The 24,137-nt window shown below is 44.9% G+C and overlaps 1 protein-coding gene across 3 annotated transcripts in view; it reads left to right on the top strand.

Annotated features, from left to right (window-relative positions):
* Positions 1–4,377, top strand: part of APOO (apolipoprotein O) — a 29,417-nt gene extending 25,040 nt beyond the window's left edge. For all 3 annotated transcript variants that reach the window (XM_062608041.1, XM_062608042.1, XM_062608040.1), the window contains exons 8-9: positions 556–671; positions 3,566–4,377. In XM_062608041.1, the coding sequence (XP_062464025.1) occupies positions 556–621 (66 nt within the window). In that variant the 3' untranslated portion in view covers positions 622–671; positions 3,566–4,377. The remainder of the gene's footprint in view (positions 1–555; positions 672–3,565) is intronic.
* The last annotated feature ends 19,760 nt before the right edge of the window (positions 4,378–24,137 follow it).

Below are 24,137 nucleotides of genomic sequence, written 5' to 3'. Positions count from 1 at the left end.
TGTGCTTCAGTCCCTGAGCCATATGTGGCCATTTAAGTATTTTTTTATTTATATCTATTTAAAGCTATAATCAAATGCCTGTTTGTTACAGCATACTTGGCAAATAGATAGACGGATGCTCCAACAAGCCTCTTTTCATTCTTTGACTTTATCATTTATTTTGGGGAAAGTGTGAGAACACTCTCTCAAAGGATATGTACTAAAAGAGACCTATTGTATAAATCCAAACAGAATTCAGAGAATGCGAAACAGCAGTTAATCTGTGGGAATTCATCCTCTGTTATTAGTGCAGGCAAAATGAGTCAATTAAAACATTTCTGTTGAACTACTTGTTCTTTCAAATGCTTTAATTGCTCAGCTAACTACAGGAAGGCTAAAATCTAGAAACCGTTTCGTAGAAGATCATATTTGAGTGTATTATACTGAAATAGTCTCATCAGCCACTTGACTTTGCAAGGAGTTTTTGGTTCAGCTTTTGAAGAGGGTTTCTGTTCTGGCAAAAACAGTAATTGTGGGTTGCATCAATTTAAATTTCATGTGTACTTTTCCCTCAAGGGTGATGCAGATGGTGACAAGCCCCTGGAAATCCATGCTTCAAATGAAGAGCGAGCCAAGAAGTAGAACACTGGATCACTTGGTATCAAACAGGTAAAGGATAAAGAATGATAATAGTATATGGCTAAAGAAGAAAAATAACCTGAAAAGCTGAAGATTTCAGAGTTTGACCAACCTAATTTCTTAAGTTTTAAAGTATAGCAAGTAAATATTTCTCTTCCTCCAAGGGTTCAGAGTTAATTTAGCGAGGCCTTGTTCATTGCTTGGTTTTTGTTCTGTGGAGGTTTTTCATTCCTTTCTGATTTCTGCCTCCCATACTAAAACCTCTTTGCCTTCATCACACCTGTACAGGTATGAAGGAGGCGGAAGAAACCTCTCCTTGCTGGTAGGTTTTCTCTAAAGTTTCTCAGTTCCACTGTGCAGCGTTTATCTTACAGATTTTAACTGTCAGTCCACGACATGCCTGACCTTTCACGTTGATGCACCTCCCTAGTGAGATGTGCTGCATCAGTTGGGAATGAATGATGGAGAAAATGAAAGCAGCATTTCCCAGTCCTCCGAGCCAGAAACTGAAGTTGAGGCACCAGTCTCTTTCTGACTTGGACACTGGGCTGCTTTCAAACTCAAGCAAGTCCTGTGGTGCTTACAGTTTCTAGAAAAGCAAGAAAATCAGACCCAAAACCATCCTCTCGGCTTTTTTAAGATGGTTCAATTTTATAGGACAAAAATTGCTTTATACTTGAGGTTTATTATTACTAATGATAATTTAATTGGACATGATTTGGTACAAAAAAAGCAGATAATGTCTGCTCTGTAATCAGTTGATAAAGGATGTCTTTTCTGAACAGGTTTTCCAGTTGCTTGTCCTTGCCCTATATTATTTTCACATTGTGTTAAAGACTTCTTTTTCATCAGAAAGTGTTCCTAGCATTGTAGGGGCTCATTATTTTTGTATGCAGTGTTCCATTTACCAGAAAAATCCCTTTTTTTCCTAACTGCCAACAGGGTAAATAGAGTCTGGATTTAGGAAACTGCACCAATTTTTTCTCCCATGCATCATCACCAGTCACAAGTGTTTGCAGATGTGATGGAATGCACACATATGCTGAGCAACATCGTTCCACTCTTGCATGGTCAGCGTTAAAAGCAAAAGTAGTTTCTAATGTTGTTTCCCTTAATGTATTGTTAATTGCTATAGCTAATTCTCACAAGGGCAAAGGTATGCTGACTGGCTGATTTACTGAGTATGTTAGTTTTTCCTTCAGACATATGTATTTAAAGTCTTTAAGAACACCCATTTTCCAAGTATTTTACAAAATAGCCATGGAAAATAAAAAAAGAGTTTTAAAAAGGAATAACAGTGGGATTGATTGTTTTTTGTGTAAAGATGCGCAGAAGAACCAGGAGGAAGAAAAAGCTGTTTTAAATTCACTAAAATATTGTGCTTCTTGTGAATTAGGACATGGCTACTAAATGGTAAAAAGCCAAGAAAGCTGAACTTTTGTTTATGTGGGGACACTAGAAATATCAAGGTTCATTACAAACAGAAATCCGTAAATAGCTTTTCTTTTCTTTTAGCATTTCTTACTATGTAAATATAATTTCTGTTAGGTCTTTATTCACTTTTTGAAATGTTAGTGCTTTTTGTTGAAAGCAAAAGCGGGGGGCTGGTGGAAGAAAAGGAACAAAAGCTGTCAGAAAGACTTGCACTAAAGTTGGTGTCCAGATCCTTTGTCTTCAGGATTTTAATCATAGATATGCTATATAAGTAAGTTTTGAAGAAAACCTCACTAACAGCTGCTGTCACAGACCTTCAGCTGTCTGTTGGGGCACTTTTAAGAGTAAAGACTCTTAAAAAAAAAAAAGCTCAGATGCTTATACTGCTGCTGGTGTTGAAATCTGCTTGCTCCACCACATGCTGTTTCTGGAGGTGGTGCTTACATGGAACTGCTGGATTTCTGACCTAGTCAAAGGTCAGCTCAGTACCAGTTTAGAGCTGTTCTGTGGGGGTGGTAGTTTGTTACTTCTGCTTGAAATCAAATCCAGTAATTTAACTCCATACCCAAGTCCAGATGTTCTGTTGGATTCGGATGATGCCAAAAGTTGCAGAATGCTGCTGTGATCTTGGAAAGGACATATTTGTTTCTTCTGAATGAGATCAGTCCTGAAAGTCTCACTGTATTTTCACTGTTGGCAGTACTCCTTGCCAACACTCCTGAATGTGGTTACTAAAATGAAGACAATCTCATTTTCCTCAATGATTTGCCACAGCACGGGTCTCTGGGTTGTGAATGGTCAGCCAAGGACAAAATCACTGTGTTGGAGATAGTAACTTATCTCTCTATTCCAAAAACCCAGCAGCATTGCACGTCCTTTATTGTAGCATGTTTGTCATCAATAATTATATGCAAACTACAGCTCAAACCACATCCCATTGTGGGAGAAGCAAGCTTTAATTTTATCCAGCTGTTGTGCTGAAGAGTGATACGGCTTTGTGTTTTTCCATGAAGATAGCATATCTCATTCTCACTCTGTTCAAGTTCCATATTTATGTAATTCCATTTCTTTGAGTTGAAATACCCTAGGTTTACACCAGAGTAAAGTGAGATTAGGAAAAAATGCATTTGATGGGAATCAAAAAGAATTCTTTTTGAGAAAGTTGGTTTGTTACATGAGATTCCATTTGGTGTTTTGTTGCTTTGAAGTGTTTTCTCTTGTGTATTTCTGTACAGTTCAACTATAGGAATCAAATTCTTAAGAGCAGGCATAATCATTAGTGCTCTAATGTCAGTAATATGAAGAGTTAACAGTCTTAACTAGTAATAAATTGGTATTGAGAATGTTCCTCAAATATGTTTTGAACATCTTCCCACATCAAAGAAAAGAAGTTTTAACTGCGCTTCAACAATGGAAAGAAAAGGCTTATGATAGTTAACTCTGCTTTCTCCCTCCTCCACTCTCCCCTTACCCTTCTGTCTTTGGCTGTAGGTGAACAAAAAAAAATACAGAGCAACCATTTCCCAAGAAAAAGGAAAACCATCTGAATCTATTTTGATTTTGAATGTGACTAATCTGCCTTCTGCCTCAGGAAAGACTGGCGGTGTGCCGCTTGGCCTTCTGGTATGGAAACTGAAAGGACACTGTGTATTTTGGGGCAGTGTTGAGACCTTGTCCTCAGTTCTGCAGTGGAACTCATGTCTGCCCATGCTTGTCCCATTGCAGGATCAGCATTGCAAGTAGCAAGTCTCAAAATTCCCCAACCTCTTGTTGTTATTTATATATAAAATATAATTCAGTTACACAAAATGATCCTTTGTTTTTCCCTCCTCCTGTTTTCTTTAAGTTCATGTAGTTGACCTTTGCACTGTCTGTGAAAGGTTCTTGAGATGCTGTTGACAATGCCTGTATTTTTTAACAGTGAGGAAAAGCTTAAAGTAGCATGATGTTTTGGCTGACATTAGCTAATAGAATTACGAATGAGGACAATTACAATGACTCTTGTGTTTTGTCCAAGTCTCCCTCTCCTTTCTATACAAATCTTCTACCTCATCCATGCCAGCAGGAGGTATATAATGAAGCATCTGTGATTTCCTGTCTAGTAGATTGATGGGAATGCAGCTGTAAATGGTTGTTCTTGTTTCTGCTTGAAGGCACAGCTCAGTGGGAACCAGAATGTTATGGTGGTGGGAACCAGCTATAGAATAACTTGGCTGTTTCCTTATTCCCATCCAGGGAGGGGAGGAAAAGGTGAAGGGAAATACAAAGGGATTTCCAGCATTTTGAAATCATTGCACAATAAAAGCCTTTCATCATTTGTTGCCATTTCCATGAGTGTCTCTTCTGGGTCATGCTGCTTCACAAGTTTACTGTAATCCAAGTAGCTCAGAGAATTTAAAGCACTGTTGGTGAGTCTTAATGTTCCTAAATTAATCAGAATATGAGGAATGGGGGAAGGATGGAATTAAATGTGTGCTTGTTCAATACATTAACTTTCTAAAAAGAACAGGGAAGAAAATACAATGTAGATTGGATTAAAAATGCTTTTAAACATCTTCGTAAGTAGTTGGTTAGATATTCCAGATGAGTGTATCCCACACTTTTATTGGAAAAAACCCAGACCTTGGCGATGCAAATGCCAGTCTGTGTGGGCATTATAAAGTGGGCCAACTCTTTTTTAATACAGGCAGAAGGCATGTGGTTACCTCAGGCAGAAAAACAGTATCTCCCAACATGTTCAATATGTGTTTTTATGATTGCTTTAGGCTGGTTAAGATGGATGTTGATTTAGCAAAGGGAGCAGAGTTCTTGTGTGGGGTTTGGGGTATGTATTTTTGGTTTTTACTTTAAATTCACCAACATAGTTCAAACAGGCTTGGGAGGATCAAAGTAGTGTTTTTGTCAGTAGTAGAAAGGAAACTTGGGAAATACTGGTCATAGCTCTTAACTGCTCTGTTACACCATTCCTGCAGTACAAGCATAGATTTGTTTCTTCCCTTAAAAATAGTCTTTAGATGCCTGTATTTTTCTTTTCAGTAGTATTTGGCATATGCCACATTGGCATTTAAGAACATGATTACTTGGTAATTCAGGTATTTTCACCCCCAAACTCCCCCAAGGGGTGCTTTCCTCATTCTTCTTTTTAATGCAGTTGTTAGTTGGTCTGTCTCCTTTGCTGCCTGGGAGAATAAAGTGAAAATTAACATGTCCAGTCTTTTTCATTAGCTAATCCTCATGCAAAAAAAACCCATGGCTTTTAATTTTTGTTTACATCTGTTTAAAAAGTCCTGGGTTAAATAAGTATCACTTGATTTAAATGCTTTTCACTTGATCACATCTTCTTACTGCATATTTACAGTGCTGCTTGAAAATGTCCTAGGCAATTGACATCAAAACAGAATGCTTTTATCTAGCAGGAAATGACTGCCTTGGAGCACCTGCTTCCACACATGGTGAGGAGATGGTTCCAAAATGTGAGCAAGATATCCTTAACTGAAATCCTTTCCTTGTGTCTTCTATTTTTTACAAGTACAGAAAACAAAACTTTCATGCTGGTAAGAGTGCAAAGAGATCATAAATATTCAGCTTGCTTGGCACAGACTTTCTAATGAGGAACAGGAGAGTAGTTGACCACTGTTCATGTATGTATCTACATTGATGCACTGATGTGTGGAACTAATTTGTGCGTGCACATGTTCTCCTTTGCCAGTGGGTATTACAACATAAGCGAAAACCAGTATATTCTCCACCCAGGATTCATGTCAACAGTTTGGTTGTTGAGCCTTTTGTCTTGGTAACTGGAGTCTGCAGCTGAGGAAATCATGTTCTCATTGGACACCCTCAGCCATAGCGGCTGTCAGCAGATCTGTTGGGGCCAGGCTGCAGTGCTCTTTCTTAAAAACATGATCTTTAATCTCTGCAGGATGTGAAAGTTGTAGAACTTGAGATCGTCGGTTGGCCCATGCACCCCTCAGTGTTGCCATGACAGTTCCTGTGTTAGTTGTCTTAAGTGGACGGTGTAGCCTCTCCTTGTGCTAGAAGGAGCATCAACAACTTGGAGTAATCCTGTTGGCCCAGGTAAATATCCACAGTCTTGCAGCCATGAATAAAAACATGAACATTTGTGCCAAAATACCATTGCAAAAATTTTTAGATTTGGTACTCTAACTGCAGAAGGCCCTGGACACAGACTTACTAAATGTAATGTTTTGGATTGTTGTTCATTGCCTCTGTCACCTTCAAAGAGAGCTATAGCTGCAGTACAGGAAAGAGAAAGATTGAGATTGAGGGAATCATGTTTTAGACCTAGAGAACAGAATGCCCTGGGAGTTGGAGGGGCTCGCTACTGCTCTGTTTATGAGCCCGGGTGAAAAAATGTCAGTGTGAGCACATTTACCTCAGAACAAATACGAACTCCTGCTGCATGTGTTTTCTTTCCGCTTTTTCAGTTTTGTAGGAGTTGTGTACCTTCCCATGGATCCCAAGTTCCTTGTAAAGCCAATTTTGTCATAATAAACTGCTATTGATAAACAGCATTTTGGCTCTTCAGGCATGCTGGGGAAGCCTGCATTGCTTCCTGCTGGACCCTCCTGGTTGCAGCATCTTAAAGCAGTGTCAGCTATTGCACCTGGATGGCCTGGCAGCTGGCTAGGTCATCCCACTGCCGAGTGTTTATCACAGGTACAAAAGCTTCTTGTTTACAAGGAAAACCTTTGATAATAACTATAAAGGAGAAGTTGTTTTACAGAATAGAAGATGTTTCTAATTGCATAACAACCTCCTGGCCTCTTAACTCTGGACCATTAGCTGAGTCTGCTATTTTTTTACTGTGGTTGGCTCTTAAATTGAGTGGGGCTCACAGCTTTGTCAAGGACTTATTGTAAGTAACATTGATGCACTGATGCAGTGGTGGTGTTTTCTCTTGTTTGTGGTTAGTGCAGTTCATTACTGGCAATCTCTGGTTAAAGACTAAAGTCTGATCTGGACTTTCATCTTGTCTTGAAGCTTGTGGATTCCACCAGAATGCTGCTCTCACAGTCACATTGTCAAGCTGTTGGTGTTTCGAAAGCTGGAGAAATCAAAGATATGCTCAGGATATATCACAGCTCATTACCAGTCTTCTTCCTCTAGAAATATCTTCCTGCATGGGAAAGGGAGCTACAGTGCCTGGCACAGAATGAGCTGCCAGGCTCTCGTGCCTCCTTGCTTTTTATTTTTTATTTAAAGGTCTAAATCTACCAACTAGCAGCCAAAGCCAGTCAGTCAGGTGGGCTACATTCATTTCTGGCAGGCAAGTTAGATGCGATGATCCATCACTAGGCATGGTTACTGAGGCATGATGTTGTTATTGGTAAGCTTTGCTGGGTCTTCCAGAGAGAGGAAGCTGGATCCCAGGTGATTTGCTGCTGTGAGCCCAGGAATAGCCCTGAACTGTGCTCGGGTTCACAGTTGTGGAGTCTCTGCCCACTGTGAAAACAACAGTGAGGGCAATCATAGAATTGTTTGGGTTGGAAGAGATTCTGAAGCTGATCCAGTTCCAACCCCCCTGCCACAGGCAGGGACACCTTCCAGTAGTCCAGGTTGCTCAAGGCCCCATCCAACCTGGCCTTGAAACAATGGGACAGCTTGGTCAGGGAACTTCCTTATTTGTTTATAGTGTGAATGTAAACCTGCACAAGACTCAAGAACTTAATTTGATATAGACTAAAGCTAAAGGACATGCTCTGTTTATAGTCTGAGTGTCCAGATCCTGTTTAGCAATACTGGCAAGTTCATAAGACAGCCCCATGAAGGAATAAGATGGGTCATTTGCTGCACATGTTTTGGCAGAGAGGGCTGATGCTATGGCAGGAAGGCTGTTGCTGCAGTTCTTTACCCATTTGGATTCATCAGTCCTTCCACTCAAGGAAGGTGGCCTGCAGCCCTGAGCCCACTGTGCAAACGCTGGAGGGCTGCATGTGAGCCCCTCACCTCGCTGCAGGGACTTGCTCAGCAACCACACGCCTGGGTAAAAGAATAATCTGAAGAGGAGAACCTAATTTCTGCATTGTGTGGCTGTTACGATGTGAAGGCCATAGGACCATACCACCTCCCATAACAGAAACCTTGCAAATCTTCCTATGTTCTGTGTCCTACTGCATCCAGATTTTCCAGGTGTAAACCCAAAGTACCTTTAGGTACTCCAGGGCACAGCACCCGTGCCTTTGAACTGAAAATGAGCCGCATCAAGCACTTGGCCAGGAGTGCTGCAGCGCCCTGCGAGCCTGCTGTGTGACCGTGGGAAAGACAGATGCCCTGAGCAGAGGGATGTGATGATGTTCCCTCTGTCCCAATTCAGGGCTTTACCTCGGGGACATAGAAAAGCTCTACTTTTTCCAGCAGTGGGTTGGACACTGAAGCATGAAGGCAGAAGAGTCTTCATGGCTGTATGCAGGCAGCTGTGGAGACAACCCTCACCACCACAGTTTTAGCCCCCTCCCTTTTTTTTTTTTTTTTGGTGTTAAAAATCATGTAGAGAAACATGCACAGCTCTCGTATCAAACCTCAGTGAAAGAAAAGGGATTCTTCCCTTCCCCCCATCCCCTGCCCTAGATTAAGTTCACAAATGTCCTCTCTGTAAATTTAGCAAGCTTCAGACTCACTTCCTTTTGTAAGGAGACCTGAAAGAGCCATTTCCTGATTCGTAGGGTGCTCTTGTATGCACCCACTAAGTGCTCATTCATGCTGTGAATCATAAAGGTAACCTCCGTTCAAGTCACTGCTCGGTGCCATACAGAAAAAAAAGAGTTTTGTTATTCAACACAGCCACTGAAGTCATCATTCACTGAGGAGCAGCACTAGTGGGGTTTTGCTCTTCTGTCTCAAGCGCATTGTAACTGCCCGAGCTGAAACAGGCTGGCAAAGGTGCCAAAGCCAGCCCGAAGGAATATACTGGCTGTCATGTGCCAGGCTTGATGCATTTTTCATATCCTGACAGAGATGAGGAATGGCATCAGGAGCTGTGAGCAAGTCAGCCCCGGCCCAGTGCCACGCACCATGCTTACGCAGCAGCCTTGCTGGCAAGACCGGGCAGGCTCAGGGCTCTGGGCAGCCCTTTCTGTGCTAAACTGAATGAAGATGCTGGAGGAAACTCAGCTGCTGCCAACAGCAAAGGACTTCCTTTCCTGCCTGTGGTTTGGTAGGGGATCAGTGAAGCAGAGGCTGTTGTGTTTATCCCTCCTGTGCTCGCCGCCAAGTTCATCTGACAATAAAAAAGATGAGCTGTTACTGGCTGATGGAGGAAGGAAATGTGCATCTGCTCAGCACTCCTCCATCTCTGCCAAAAGAGAGTGAGCCAATTCATACATATTGCTGGAGTCCTCTGCCATTTGCAGCTTTTGTACAGCATCCAGCTGTACAAGGACGTGTCCTGGGGCCAAACAACCTTTGGCTGTACTTTTGCCTTGGTGGAGTAAGATCAGTACAATCTATCCTGGTACAAGAAAGCAAAATACACAGATGCTAAGATCAGCAGCTGTAGTTTGACCAAGAGGAAAACAGTAAAGGGGAAGAAGTCTTAGCTTGTGGAAAAAAGAGGGAACTAAACATGAATGTGAGCACATCCTCTTTTATTACTATGACCCTTCTCAAACTCTTTAAAAAGCCAAATGTTTACAGGTTACTTTTGAGCATTATTGTTTTTACATTATTCTATTTGTAGATGAGGTTAGCCTGCTAAGGAGACTCTTGTTTGAGGAATGTTAGAGGAGCAGTGGTGAAAAAAAGCCCTCACCTCTGGCCTAGCCTGTGACTCACACTCAAAAGTAGAAGAACTATGGGAGAAAAAAAAAACAAGTGATTTTTAGGTTCCTGGTGGGTAAGCTAAGGTGTAACATAGATGTGTAGAGCTTGTTACATACCTCAGGCCACAACTGTCTGAGCTAAGAACGTGCTGTGCTCAGGGCCTGGTTTTTGTCCTGGAAGGCTGTAGGGTTCACTACCATGAATAAATTTATAGCCATCAATCACAAGTAAACTGCCATAAATACAATCACAACCACTCAGGAGGTGTGGATTGGTAATTTTAATTGGCGATCCTGTGTGACTTCTCCTATGTTTGTCTTTTCCTCACTGAGTGAAAGCCATGAGGGAAGCAGCTTTCCTTGCACATGAGTTCTCTCTTCCCCTGCAGCTGACGCTGCTCAGCCTAAAGGAAGGCTGAGGAGCATTATGTGAACCACACAGCTCATCTGCCAGCCCTGGAGGGATGCTCTTAGAGCATGGAAGAGCTCAACACCATCCCTCCCAACTGGGAAAGAGGGATTCCCTTCTACCCACATCTACAGGAGCTCAATGCTGGGGTCCATAGGCAGAAGATCTTGTAATATTTCCATGCTTGATTGTTGACTTGAATCTCTGCACCATCTTATTTCCTCTCACCGTCTTTGTGACCCCTCTCTCTGGCAGACTTTCCTGGCTTTGTCCAGAGTGCTGCCCTGCTTGGGGTTCCTGCTGAGGCCTTCCCAACATTTTTCGCTCGCGTTGGTCATTTTTTGAGGAATTCCAACACCTCATCTCCTGTTTTCAAGTTTTCTCATTTATGGATTCAAGCTCCTTCTCATGTATGGTTACCACTAGCAGCTTTTATCGCTGATTTTGGGACAGTGTTTCCTTAAAACCTGGTCAGTTACTATTTTGGGAGCTGGAGAACACTCACTCTCTTTAATAAATACAGATTATTTTAAACATCAAGGATTTGAGCTAGGTTAATTTTTAGCAGTGCTAGCCCCATGCCCTCATCTGACCAAGTACAGTGGGGCCTCAGCTCTGTACCAGTATGTCTGGAGGACAACTTGTGCCCCCAGAGCCGTTATTCCTAAACATGTGGTGCATGGGGCTGTGGCACATCACCCAGTGCTGACGTGTGTGTGTGTGCAGTTTATCTCCCCACACTGGCACAGCAACAGCTTCTTCCTTGGGGGAGAGGCTGCGGATCTGGGCTGTCCCTGAAAGCCTGCCAATGGCAGATCTGCAGCCAAAACCTTCTGCAAAGGTGTTACAGCATGCCTAGCATAAAAGGGACATGTTTGAAGGATATGAGTGTTTATTTATTAAGAGATTAGGGTTGCATTTGTTTTTTTAATGCTCATTTTCCTGCTCATGTGAAGGCAATGATGGGGAAAGCTGTCCTGACTGGCAGATGTGGTGGCACCATTGGGCAGGTGAGCTTGAATCTGACCTTCCCTCTGTGCTGAGTGTGGGGATGAAGGCAATGGCAAACCAGAGGAAAAAAAAACCCTCAGGGCAAGAGATGGCAAAAGTGTACTCTGTGATCAGACAGGATGCAGAAGGAAACTATGCATGATTTTTTAATGTGTGCTTCTCATAGGCTTTCCATACCCATTAGTAAGGATTGGTTTCCTGCCTCTCCCCCCTCTCTTATTCCCAGCTCAGCAGTACAGTTGGAGGGGTGCCACACTCTTCCCCAGGCTAAAGCTTAAGGGATATTGTGGGTGACTTTTAGTCATGTAAGAGGAAAACTTGTTTCTCCCAGATACACAAGGCAGGCACACAATGACACAGCCCTCCCAGCGCTATTTCACTCAGGGTGTTGCAGTAAGTCTTGTTATAATCACTTTGTCCTGATGTACTCTTTTAGTCTCAGAGGGTCTTCATATTTATTTTGTGTTAAGGAATAGCAGAGGCTGAGTACTAATTTGTGTGCAGAGGAGAAACCCTGCCTATTAATAAATCTCATAGAGTTTTCTCCTTTCCTTAGGTAGGATTTATTTTCAACAGTATGTTTCATAACAAATGTGAGAATGAGATCATTAGGTTAGATTGAAAGGCAATGCTGAAATACATATTTTGTCATGAGTTTTCTTTGGCTTGTTCAAGGTAATCTTTAAACATTTTGACATTTAAGCATTTTGACTTCAGGAAAAGGAAATTGATACGAGGATTTTAAAAACATCATAGAAGGTAACTTATTTGTAACAAGGCATACAGAAAAGCTGCTTGCTTCTCCTGGGGTGGAGATTTAGCCAGTGATTTATTCATTTGATCTATTTAATTTGACCTAAAAAAAAAAAAAGGAAGGAGCAAGCAGAATTGAGCTTATTAGAAAGAAGCAGCTATCTGTGCCTCCTCAAGCATGCCCATGAAATTACAGTGTCCTAATTCTCTTTATAGATTAGTGAGCCTGAGCCATTGATTATCTTACTGAAAACAAAAGTAGACACTCTGAAGTAATATGATAATCCCAGTGCAGTGGTGGTTTTGGATTAACAAATGTTAAACACTTTGCTGAAAAGTGACCTAGGTGTTTTTCCTGGTGCACGCTTCAAGGCTGTGGCTGTATCTCATCACCTTTTGGCAGCCATAGCAGAGGTGATGATTTCCTGCTGAACACCGGGTTACCTGGGCATTATTTATGTTCAGATGAGTCAGTGAAATGAGGGATTATTGCAGGACAGGAAAGGACAGATAAAACCGAGTGTTGCGAGCCTCTGATTACAAAGAAATTGGCAGATGGCAGGTGCCCAGCCGATATTTTTAGGGCTCACTTGCAGGAAGCTGGTATTGCAGGGGGAGCTGGTGCAAACTTGTGGTGTCAGGCTGCACCAGGGCCTCTCGCAAGGTGATGAGCTGAGGAAGGTAGTCCTGAGGTGATGCTGGGACCCCACACACTGTATGTCAGGGCAACATAGGCAGCCAAGGGGCTTGCCACAGGGTCCCTTGCCCTTTTTCTAAAATGAAAGGCAAGAAAAAAAACCCAAATGACGCTCAGCCAGCTCCTGCCCTCCAGGAAAAGAGGGGAGATGGGCTCTCTGTAAGCTAACAGTTGCACTGAAGGCTTGGCTCAGCCATTAGACAGCCTCACCGCAGGGCTCAGCAGGATATAGGCTCTCCTCCCGTACCAGAAACCCCTGTAACACCTCCAGGGATGCAGTCAGCAGGTACTGGCCAGGGTCAGGGTGCTCTGGGGCTGTTGGTCCTTGCTGAGGGGATTAGCTCCTCGATGCCCTGGGATGCGGCTGGATACACACAGGGGCTGCTGAGCAGAGTGTGTCTTTGTTGGCTGGGCAAAGGACGTACAAAACACAACACCTGGTTGCAGTGAGCAGCAATTCCCACAACTGAAGGTGTAGTACACATTTGTTACAGATGGTTGTAAAAATCTCTTATTTAATGCTCTAATTATGCAATTGTTTTTACAGTTGCTTAAGAAAAAAACACGTAGAATAAATTACTTTATGCATAAATACAGTGTTTTGTGTCTTCAACACATTTTCTGTTGTCTTGTGAGAATGGAGCAGAATTATTTCAAGCTGGAAGGGACCTACAAGGATCAACTAGTCCAACTGCCCAACCACTTGAGGACCGGCCGAAAGTTAAAGCATGTTGTTAATGGCACTGCACAAATGCCTCTTAAACACTGACAGGCTTGGGGCACTAACCACCTCTCTTAGGAAGCCTGTTCCAGTGTTTGGCCCTCTCAGTAAAGAAATGTTTCCTAATGTCCAATCTAAACCTCGCTTGGCACAGCTTTGAATCATCGCCATGCATCCTGTTACTGGATCCCAGGGAGAAGAGATCAGTACCTCCCTCTCCACTTCCCCTCCTCAGGAAGCTGCAGAGCATGATGAAGTTGCTTTTCAACAGCACAAGCCCAAGCCATCCTTAGCTGCTCCTCATAGGACATTCCTTTCTCTCCTTTCACAAACTTTGTTGCTGCCCTCTAGATGTATTTAAAGACCTTCACATCCTTAAATTGTGTTCCCAGAACTGCACGCAGTACTTGAGGTGAGGCTGCACCAACACTGAATACAGTGGGATACTCACCTGTTTGGAAGGGTTACCCTGTATTTGATGCACCCCAGATGCGGTTTGCCCTCTTGGCTGCTAGAGCTTGCTGCTGACTCCTGTTGAGCCTCCTGCCAACCAGCACCCCCGGGTCCCTTTCTGCAGGGCTGATGTCTAGCCTCTCCTCTCTCAGTTTATACTTGTGCCTGGCATTACTCCATCCTAGGTGTAGAATCCACGATTCCAACTTGTAAAATTTCATCCATTAATCAGAGCCCACTGTGCTATATCTAGATCCCTCTGCAAGGCACCTTGTCCCCTTAGAGAGTCAACAGCACCTCCCAGTTTAGTATTGTCAACAAACTAGCTTAATAGTGCATTCAGCTTCTTCACCCAGTTCACCATAAACCCACTCATCCCACAGTTGGGCATGGGCATTAGAAGCTCGCCATTACTCCTTTAATGGAAACAACACAAAAACCACATTGTGACTTAGGCACTATTTATGCACATTATCACTTAGGCACTGTATTTACCGGGAATGAAGTAAAATTCCACTATATTTAATGGGAAAAGTCTTGTAACTGTAGCTTTAACAGAGCAAAAGAGGAACTCGTGTGTGCTCACTCACACATCACATGAGTCACACGTAACTGAGGCTGTGGGAATTAATAAACTATACTGAAGAAAAGGGGATTTTGTTAATGGCAGCAGCTCTGCCGAATGCCCGTGGAGGTCGCTCCAGGTGCCGCAGTGGGGGTTGGTGCAAGGTGAGCCCTGAACATCCTCCTGGCTGTGCTCCCTGGCTCAGGGACACCACCGGTGCTCTCCCCAGACAGGGGCGTGCAGGCCCAGCTGTCTGGCCAAGATGGCGGCCGATCCTTGGAAACAGTATTTACTGCCAGCCGTGTGGTGAAAAGCTGGTTTTGGGAACACCTGCTGTTTCACTGCAGGGCAATGTATGTTTTACCCAGCGGTGTATGTTTTACCCAGTGTGCCAGCATGCAGCCTGTGAGACAGCCCGTAACACGCGCTTTGTGCCACATTCAGGACCAAAAGTCACTTCAGACACTTCCTTGTCTGAAGGAGGAGTGTGTGCTTCCTCTCCCTGTGATGTGAAATGGCTGCCATGGCACCCAGCATGGAACAGACACGCTGCCAGCCTTCCCCTGTCCTCAGCACACCCGGGCCTCCCCGATGGCTGGTCAGGTGCCCCAGTGCCTGAGGAGGGATGAACCCACACCTGCTCTCCACGTCTTCCCATGCTCATCTCAGCCGATTTCTCCTCTGTCACGCTCCCACCATGGACCACGACAAGCCCACAGCCATGACTGTGTTTTTTATATCCTGCAGGCACTAAATCTGTCTGCCACAGCTCAGCCCTGCTGCAGAGAAGCTGTCTCTGATGAAACCGGGCTCTTCCCAAATGCTGTTTGCCGTGTCATGAGATTGCTGGGGCCCAGCCTCACTAGAAAGGGATGTTGTTTGAGCTTTGACTGTCAGTGGTGTGTGTCTGTCTGGTGTGTCATCAGGCCCTGAGCCTGCAGATGTTCCCCATGCCGCAGCCAGGCAGGTTTTGCTGGCTGCAGTGGCACCAGAGACAGCGCTGTGCAACTTTAGCACTGGGAGTTGTTCATGACCATTTCCACAGGCAGGCAGGGGAGTACACGGGAGGATCTTCAGCACAGGGCTGAAGGGGTGGAGGGCTTTCAGGAGCCACTCAGCCACCATGCCCCTCCACCCTGCACCAGCTCCCACAGAAGCTCATATGAAACAGGTATTGCAGTGCCTGTGACAAGTTTGGGGGGGGGAAATGAAAGTGCTGTTTGGAGCTCCACAAAGTAGGACCACTGTGGCTGAACTTAGACCATGAAGCAGAAGGACCAGCTGCAGCCCATAGCATATTGTATTTCTAAACCTTCTGTTGCAAGTTGTACATGGCTTTAGGTAGATTAGTATTTGTTTTATGGTTTTAAATTCTGCAAACAGGAGCACCTGGTGCTTTATATAGTAAATGAAAGAACCATTGATTCTTGTACCCTAAGGGCTAAACAGCTCCTCTAAGAATGGGAGATCAGAACAAGAGACCTAGCTTCTCAAAGTCAAGTCCTCTTCTTCATCTCATGGACACTTCTTGCTTTTTGACTCGTGTTAAGAGGAACTTTGACTTTTGCAGTCCTGAGCTTATTCCAGGAAATACACTAGCTGAGTAAACCAGAGGGAGAATGACAAATTTCCATCATGTTTTGTCACCACTGATGTTATTTTCTTGTTTGGCTGACAACAGTGACAGAAAATGAACCCTGCTGTATTTTGAGCTGGTTTAAGTGAAGATCAGTGGGAGAGGGAGAGGGAGAGAGGGGTGGCTGTAGGGAGAGATCGTGAGGGGAGAGCAGGGGCAGCTGTGAGGGGAGAGCAGGGGGGGCCATGGGATGTGAGGGGAGAGCAGAGGCGGCCATGGGATGTGAAGGATCACCATAAGGGGTAGTTGTGAGGGGAGATCGTGAGGGGAGATCTTGAGGGAAGAGCAGGGGCGGCCATGACAGGAGAGCAGGGGTGGCCATGGGATGTGAGGGGAGAGCAGGGGCGACCATGGGATGTGAAGGATCACCATAAGGGGTAGTTGTGAGGGGAGATCGTGAGGGGAGATCTTGAGGGAAGAGCAGGGGCAGCCATGACAGGAGAGCAGGGGTGGCCATGGGATGTGAGGGGAGAGCAGGGGCGACCATGGGATGTTGGGGGTGGTTGTGAGGGGAGAGCAGGGGCAGCTATGGGATGTGAGGTGAGAGCAGGGGGGGCCATGGGATGTGAGAGGCAGCCACGAGGGGAGGGCAGGGGCAGCCATGGGAGGTAGGGGGTGGCTGTGAGGCGAGAGCAGCGGCGGCCATGGGATGTGGGGGGTGGCTATGAGGGGAGAGCAGGGGTGGCCATGGCACGTGAGGGTCAGCCATGGGATGTGAGGGGAGAGCAGGATCAGCCATGGGATGTGAGGGGTGGCTGCGAAGGCAGAGCAGGGGCAGCCATGGGATGTGGGGTTCACCATGAGGGGCAGTTGTGAGGTGAGATCATGAGGGGAGATCATGAGGGGAGAGCAGGGGCGGCCATGAGGGGTGAGGGTTATCCGTGAGGGGCAGGGGTGGCAGCTATACACTATGGGCCACTCTGGGAGGCAGATGATGGTTGGCTGTGAGTGGAGATGGTGAGAGGCAGCCATGAGGGGAGATCAGTTTGCCCTTAGTGGCATGGTTTAGTTGTGGGCTTGGCAGTCTTGGGGTAATGGTTGGACTTGATGATCTTAAAGGTCTTTTCCAAAGTAGTTGACTCTATGATACTATGAGAAACCAGACGTAATTGTGTGAAAAGGAAGTCCAGTTGCCTGGACTGTGCTGGAGAGTCACATGGCTATGGGTGTGTAGAAGCAAACTTGGTCCTGCCTGGAAGTATAGCAGGGATGTCTGAGCATGTTGAACTGCAGGGGTGAAAAGAGCTTTGGCTTTTATCAGCAAAAAATAATACCTCGCTGACACCAAGCCCAAACAGCAGGAAAAAGAGCTCTGGTGTTCTGACTCCCCCCCAGGACTTCTGTAATCAAATTTCCGTCAAATCTTGTTGATGGCAAACTCAGCATGGAAATGCAGGAATATTTTGTTGCTTTCCTGTGCTGAGAAGGTAGTCAACTGATGCCTATAAATCCTGAGTATTTACTTAGTGAAAAGTTTGCTTTCTTTTTTCCCTCTGGGATATTTTCCCCCTTGTCCTCACTTCAGCGTCATTTGAACCAGCTGTACTTTGTAATGTGGTGGACTTTGTTTTATCAGCCTTTTTTGCAGTCTGGAAGCTTTCAGAGATATGTAGTTACACTAGATGGGTGTGCTTCCTTGCCTGACTAATAAACATACACTAACTGCTACGATCCTTTGGATTTTCAGCTAGTTTTGGTTTTGTTTAAAACTGGATTAATATAGTGTTATTTCTTTGATGCTGACACTTGTTGCTGCCTGTCTGCTGGTTCTGCCTGTTGCTCTTCAGCAATGTATAATTGCTGGTCCTGCAGCAGTAAGTCCAGCGCTTGCTAATCCACTGAGTTATGGCTAATGAGATCAATGGAAGGTAAAAACAATCTAGAAATTATTAACATATCCCAGGAATCTACCTATGAGACTTATGATTTTGTAAAATGAGAGCCTTCTAGTTCCTTCTGATTATATTTACCTGGAAAGAATGAAGCCTAAGCTGATGCCAGTTCCTCACTGGGGCTTCGTGTGGCAGGGTATGTGGTCAGCCCCTGCACCTGGCATCCCTTCACCTCTGCATACCCGTCTTCCTGCCTCTTTTTTCCTTTCATTTCCCACCACAATGGTAAAGCCACAACCCTATACTGGAGGTTATTACCTCTAGGAGTGGTGAACACAGGTTTTGATCCTTCTCTCCACATTAGCTCTGAAAAAAAATGGCAATAATAAAAAAGACGCATGTTCCTGCAACTGTAGCTAAATCGTATTCAGGCTATGTGGTGGGAAATGTTCTTGTACGTCTATGGTGGCCTGTGGTAGGAAGGTGGCTGGGGAAAAAGAATGAAATTGTACCATATGAATTGACTGCAAAAGGTACGAGACTATAGACAAAAACTGTGAGTCCTTTTGTTTCTTCCTGTACAAGCTGTGCAGTAGTGTTTCTATGCTGGTGACTGAAACGGGTCAGATGTGAAAGTTCAGGGAGATGGTGAAGAGCCCAGACTGGAGTTTTCTCATCATGAGAGAAATTAGAGGAAGACTGTTCAAAGGTACCTTTGTGGTGGTATCTGGGTGCCTAATCATGGGAACCAGCTTTGAAAAACTCTCACCCTGCACTTTTACTAGTGTGTTTTGAAAACACCACTGCAATATCCAGGTTACTTGGAAACACAGATGGGCTTTCAGATGGAAAGGTACCATCTCTCTCATGCTTTTTTCCCCAGGTGGAGGAACGTTTCTAGTAGGCATGTCTGGGGCTCATGTCTATTTCCTGCGTGGTGGGCTCCTGGGAGGTGATTTGGAAGATGTACAGCAGACTTTCAGGAGAGGACGGGCATGTGGTTTCCTCTTACCGAAGGACAGGGTTTTTAAACCTGTTTTGGAGGAGAAGGAAAACAGAGCTCAAGAAAATGTAGCTGCCTTTTCCCTTAGAGTAAACTGACTAGCTGACACCTGCTCTGCGATCAATAGTAATATACAAAGGTCTAAATGCAAATAAACAAAACTATTTAACTTAGAGGAGTTTCTGCAACTGGTGTTTGTTTTTCATCCTCATGAGCTAATTATCCTCTGGGGCTTTTTATTTCTTGCTTTGGCCTTCAGTAGATCCGTGAAATGAAACCAAAACTGGTTTGAAGATGAAATTCACCCCTCTCTCTCTCACACACCCCCACACCCCCACCTATTTTTAATAGAGGTGCGTACCTGTGCTTTATTCTGTTATCAGCTGCGGTGAGCATTTCTGATTGCAGAAGTCAGAGGGCACTGGGGTGAGGCACTTGTGCTGGGCTGTGCTCCTACCCCAGAGCCCGCATCCACCACCTTCACCCTCGCACCCCGTCCTCCACAAGCTCCCTATGGGGACTAGTCTGAGCTCCTAAAGCCCTCCATTAAGGTTGCACTTGCTAAAAACCTGCTCAGCAGCAAAAAGTTAGGTCTTGGGGGGAGAAGGAAGAGTTCTGGGAGGGAGTCACACCTGGGTGGTGAAGTTACAGCCTGCTTTGTGTTGACAGTGAGATTGAATGTTACCTAGTTGTGTGTTGCTTTACTTCAGGTCGCAGCTAATGCCTTTACTTACATTGTAGCCGCTTCTCTGAAACATGAGTTCCGAACAAGCAAATAAAAAAGGCATATAAGCAATCCTGCCCAGGCAAGCAAAACAACTGGGCAGCACCAAGTCAGTTCAGTGAGATGAATTCTTTAAGCCAAGCAAACGGACACACACTGCAGTTCTCATCAGTGCTGCCATCACTCGTGTGTATGTGTTTGTTTGTGTGCATTTCTCCAGTTTAGCAGCTCTCAAGGTGTGTGGAGGGTTGCCCAGAGGAGCAAGGGGAGCGGGGAAAAAGGAAGGTAGCAAGGTGGGTGTCTGTTTCCTTTCCCAGGTAACAATTGATAGGATGAGAGGAAATGGATTGAGGTTGCTCCAGAGGAGATCTAGATCGGATTTTAGGAAACATTTCTTTACCAAAAAGGTTGTTAAGCACTGAACAGGATCCCAGGGAAGTGGCTGATACCACTATAGAGTGCTAAATACCCTGGAGGTATTTAGCAGAGCTGTAAATGTGGCCCTCAGGGACATGGTTTAGTAGTGGACTCGGCAGTGTTGGGTTAACAGTGGTACTTGATGATTTTAAAGGTCTTTTCCAGCCTAAAAGATTCTGTGGTTCTATGATTCTAAATAAGCCTTCTGGTCAGCTCAAAAGAGAGGCAGGAAGCACGTCTCCGGGCTAGCCTCCAGCTCCAGGTAAAACTTACGCAATGTTTTCCTGAGTTCCTGCTCCATACGTAGCTGGTGTTTTCTCTGCAGCTGGGACCTTGCATTCAGCTGGCAAGGCTCCAGGATGGCAGGGGTTCCAAGACAAAATGCCATGTACAGGAATGCATTAAAGCACCTATATACTCTTTAGGGGAAAAGTTTGCATTGGGGTTTTGAATTATGTTGCAAGCAAAGTCCCTTTAAAAGAAGAGGGGAGGGGGAAGGGTTGTTTTTCTCACATATATTATGTTTTAACTCAAATCATGTAGACAAGCCTTGTTCCATGCCGTTGCTATGGCTGCGGGTCGGGTCATTGTGCAGGAGCTTGTGAGAAGGAAAATACCAAGCGGAGAGGGGGCAGTGAGCCTGGTGCTTCTTGCAGCCAAGGACAGCCCTCTGCTGCGTTTTCTGGCCGTGGTTTTGTCCGAGGCCACCTTTCCATCCCCACCTGATGGGAACATGGAAACACTGCAACTACAAAGTCTTCTGCTGGCTGGCTCGGTGTAAGCAGAACTTACTGGGTCAGGAGCTTGAGAGCAAGGAGGATCTTTGCATCTCACTTGCAGAGATGCTATTAGGGTTGTGACAACACCTGCTCCCTAACTCTTCCCCAGGGGCAGTCACACTGCAGTGAGGAAATAAATAGGGTAACACAGAAGGCTGTCATACCTGCAGGCTTTACGCAAGCCCTGTGCGCTGTGATGGACTCCCACTGGGAATCCATCAAGGCAGGTGATTCTGCCCTTCTACTCTGCTCCTGTGAGGCCCCACCTGCAGTACTGCATTCGGCTCTGGGAATCCCCCAACACAAGATGGACCCGGACCTGTTGGAGCGAGTTTAGAAGAGGCCACAAAGATGATCTGAGAGCTGGAGCACCAGTCCTACAGGCTGAGACTGGCTGAGAGAATAGAGCTTGTTGAGCCTGGGGAAGAGAAGGCTCCAGGGAGACCTTAGAGCAGCTTTCCAGTACCTAAAGGGGCCTACAAGAAATCTGAGGAGGGTCTTTTTAAAAGGGCACATAGGGATAGGACAAGGGGAATGCCTTTAAATTGAAAGAGGGGAGATTTAGACTAGATGTTAGGAAGAAGTTCTTCCCTGTGAGGGTGGTGAGACATTGGCACAGGCTGCCCAGAGAAGCTGTGGCTGCCCCATCCCTGGCAGTGTTCAAGGCCAGGCTGGACAGGACTTTGAGCAATCTGGTATAGCGGAAGATGTCCCTGCCTATGGCAGGGGGTTGGAACTAGATGAGCTTTAAGGCACTTTCCAACCCAAACCATTCTTTGATTCTATGGTGTGATAACAGTGAGCAGCTCAAAGCGTACTGGTATTGCTTAACCCCAGACAAACGTCCACACTGCAGCTCGGTGATGTGATCAGGATCCTGGAAATGACGAAAGCCAAGCCAGATAAGGTTTCTCCCATGTCTAAACCACAGAAATACTCTGCTGTACATCTGGACTGTAGTTACAGAGTCACTCTGGTCCCCCAGAAAGGAGAAAAAAAAAAAGTTATTGAGTGGATTTAAAATTGATCTTTTCTTGAGACATTACCACATCGCTGTGTCACAGACTGTTACCAAAACTGTGAGAATATTTCTGCTGGTTTTAAACTGCCTACCTCTTACTAGGTTCTCAGTGAAAATCTCATCTGAAAGGTTAGTCCTTGTCTTTACTTTCACATGTGAATGTTTAAAATTACCACAGCTGACTAGAAAAAGTCTTCTCATTTAGTACTGTCTCACTTGTTTTCCCTGACTCCCTGAGAATCTGTTTCAGCAGAATTTGTTTAGAAAATTCAATGGTAAATTTCATTGGCAGAAGATGAACAAGACATGATAAACACTTAAATTGATTGAAAATTTGACTAAGCTGCTTACTTTCCTAATTAAAATGCCTAATTAGTTGGCTTGTTCCATTCAGTCATGCGGCTTTGATAGCCTTTATTGTGCACCAGAAGTCTGGGGCCTGAGATTTAAGCAGGTCTGTCCTAGTTATCTGATGAACTGTTAATTTGAAAATAAAAGCATTCTTAAACTACTCTTCTAGTAATTATCTTCTGGACTGATACACAGAGCCAAAAGCACTGTGTAAAATAACTTGAAAACAGACTCCACTAGGACTGAGATGCTGCTGCAACGAGTAGGTTGCTGCTGCTCACAGAGTTGCCAGTGAAGTTCCTGCAGCTTCACCAGAGAGAAGATATGACACCCTGATGCTCAGGGAGAGCCACTGGAGACCATCTTATCCTTCCTATACCACCTTCAGCACTAATTCCTGGGCTGGCTCAACTGGGTGTGCTTACTCTCACCTCCACTGGCCTACTGTATTGTGGAAGAGGACAGGCACAGCAAGTGCAAGCTGGGCAGTCTGTAGCCTCGTTTCATCTGCAGGCAGGTGAGACACACATCCTGCTCCTCTCAGGCAGGAAAGGAGTTTAAGCCTCAGGCTCCTGAGCTTAGCAGCTGAGGTGCTGCACAGACACAAGGAGTGTCTGCAAGTGACTGAACCTGATCTGCTAAATCAGGGTAATTTACATGACAGATTCTGGGCTTAGCCCAGCCTGTTTGACCAGACAACCACTCAGACATACACTTCCTTCTGCTCTCTTCCAAGAGCTCCTGTATTTCTTACTGGTGTTCTGGTTCCTGAAGCAGCAGCTGACAGCCATACCTCACACCTGGGCAGAGCTGGCACTCTGATGCCTATGCCTTCTTTAGAAACAAAACCAAACCAAGAACAGTTTCATGCTAAATGCCCTTCATGTCCTGCTGTTGCCACCAGGCAGAGGGATATCTTGTTCTTAAAATTCGTGTAGCATTATTCATGGCTGAAGCAGTCACTGCCCACTGCTCTCTAGGATGAGTAAACATCTTCCTGATGACATGGGATTTACACAGTGATCAAAATCTGTGTAAGACCTTGTTTATTTAAAGCAGTGCACCTTACAAGGCAGGTAAGTCTCTTCTCTTCCTTTGAAGTGAAAGCAGCACTGGCCGAATGAAGCTCTTTATGTGGGAGTACTACAGAGCAAGAGAAGAGCAGCATAAAACTTGCACGTCCACTTTCACCACCAGCTTGTGAGAAGGTCAGACACAGTACTGCAAAGTTGACAAATCTGTTTCAAAGAAAATTAAAAAATTGATACACAGCATTGTTTTCATTTATTTCTGTACAATGGCTCACAGATCCTGGAAGCAGGATCTGTTTTCAACTGCTTGATACAGCACTTAACTCCAGGCAGCTCACCACTGCCGCTGAGGTACGCAAAAAACCCTTCAAACAGTATCATGAACATAACCCTGTATTGCCAGCAGCTTTCAAGTTCCATGTCTTAACAATCACAAGAAAGGTTTCTTGTGGCTTGCAAAAATACTTCCTTCTACTCTTGACCAGTCAAACCTGTTTTTGCAATATGAGCTTTGAAACTACAACTAGATGCACCCTCCCCATTACAGGTTATGTCCTCCTGATGGAGGTTAACCGAGAGCCCCAAGGAGGCAATGGCACAAGCTCTAGACTTTCTGGAGCAGCCTTCCAGAGACCACTAGCCTCACTTTGGGGTTCAACTGCAACTCAAGCGCAGCTCATTTGCACAGAACACACAGCCTCCACACACTCAAGCATCAAGCAGAAGTGCTCAGGCGATCACCCTGGGCCATGCAAGCACACGCATGTCACTCTGAGACTGTGGTATGGTTACATCATGCTCCACTTGTGAAAGTGTTTGGGTGAATTTTGGGAGAATCTTTTATTAAATTTGCATGTTACCCAAGAACTATACAGGAGAATTAAAGTCAGAACTACTGCCA

Source organism: Pezoporus occidentalis, unplaced genomic scaffold, assembly GCF_034315485.1.
Source record: "Pezoporus occidentalis ecotype Australia unplaced genomic scaffold, CSIRO_AGI_Poc_V1 ctg129, whole genome shotgun sequence".
Classification (NCBI taxonomy): Eukaryota; Metazoa; Chordata; class Aves; order Psittaciformes; family Psittacidae; genus Pezoporus; species Pezoporus occidentalis.
Note: the sequence above shows the minus strand (reverse complement) of the source record. Positions and strands in the feature narration are given on the sequence as shown.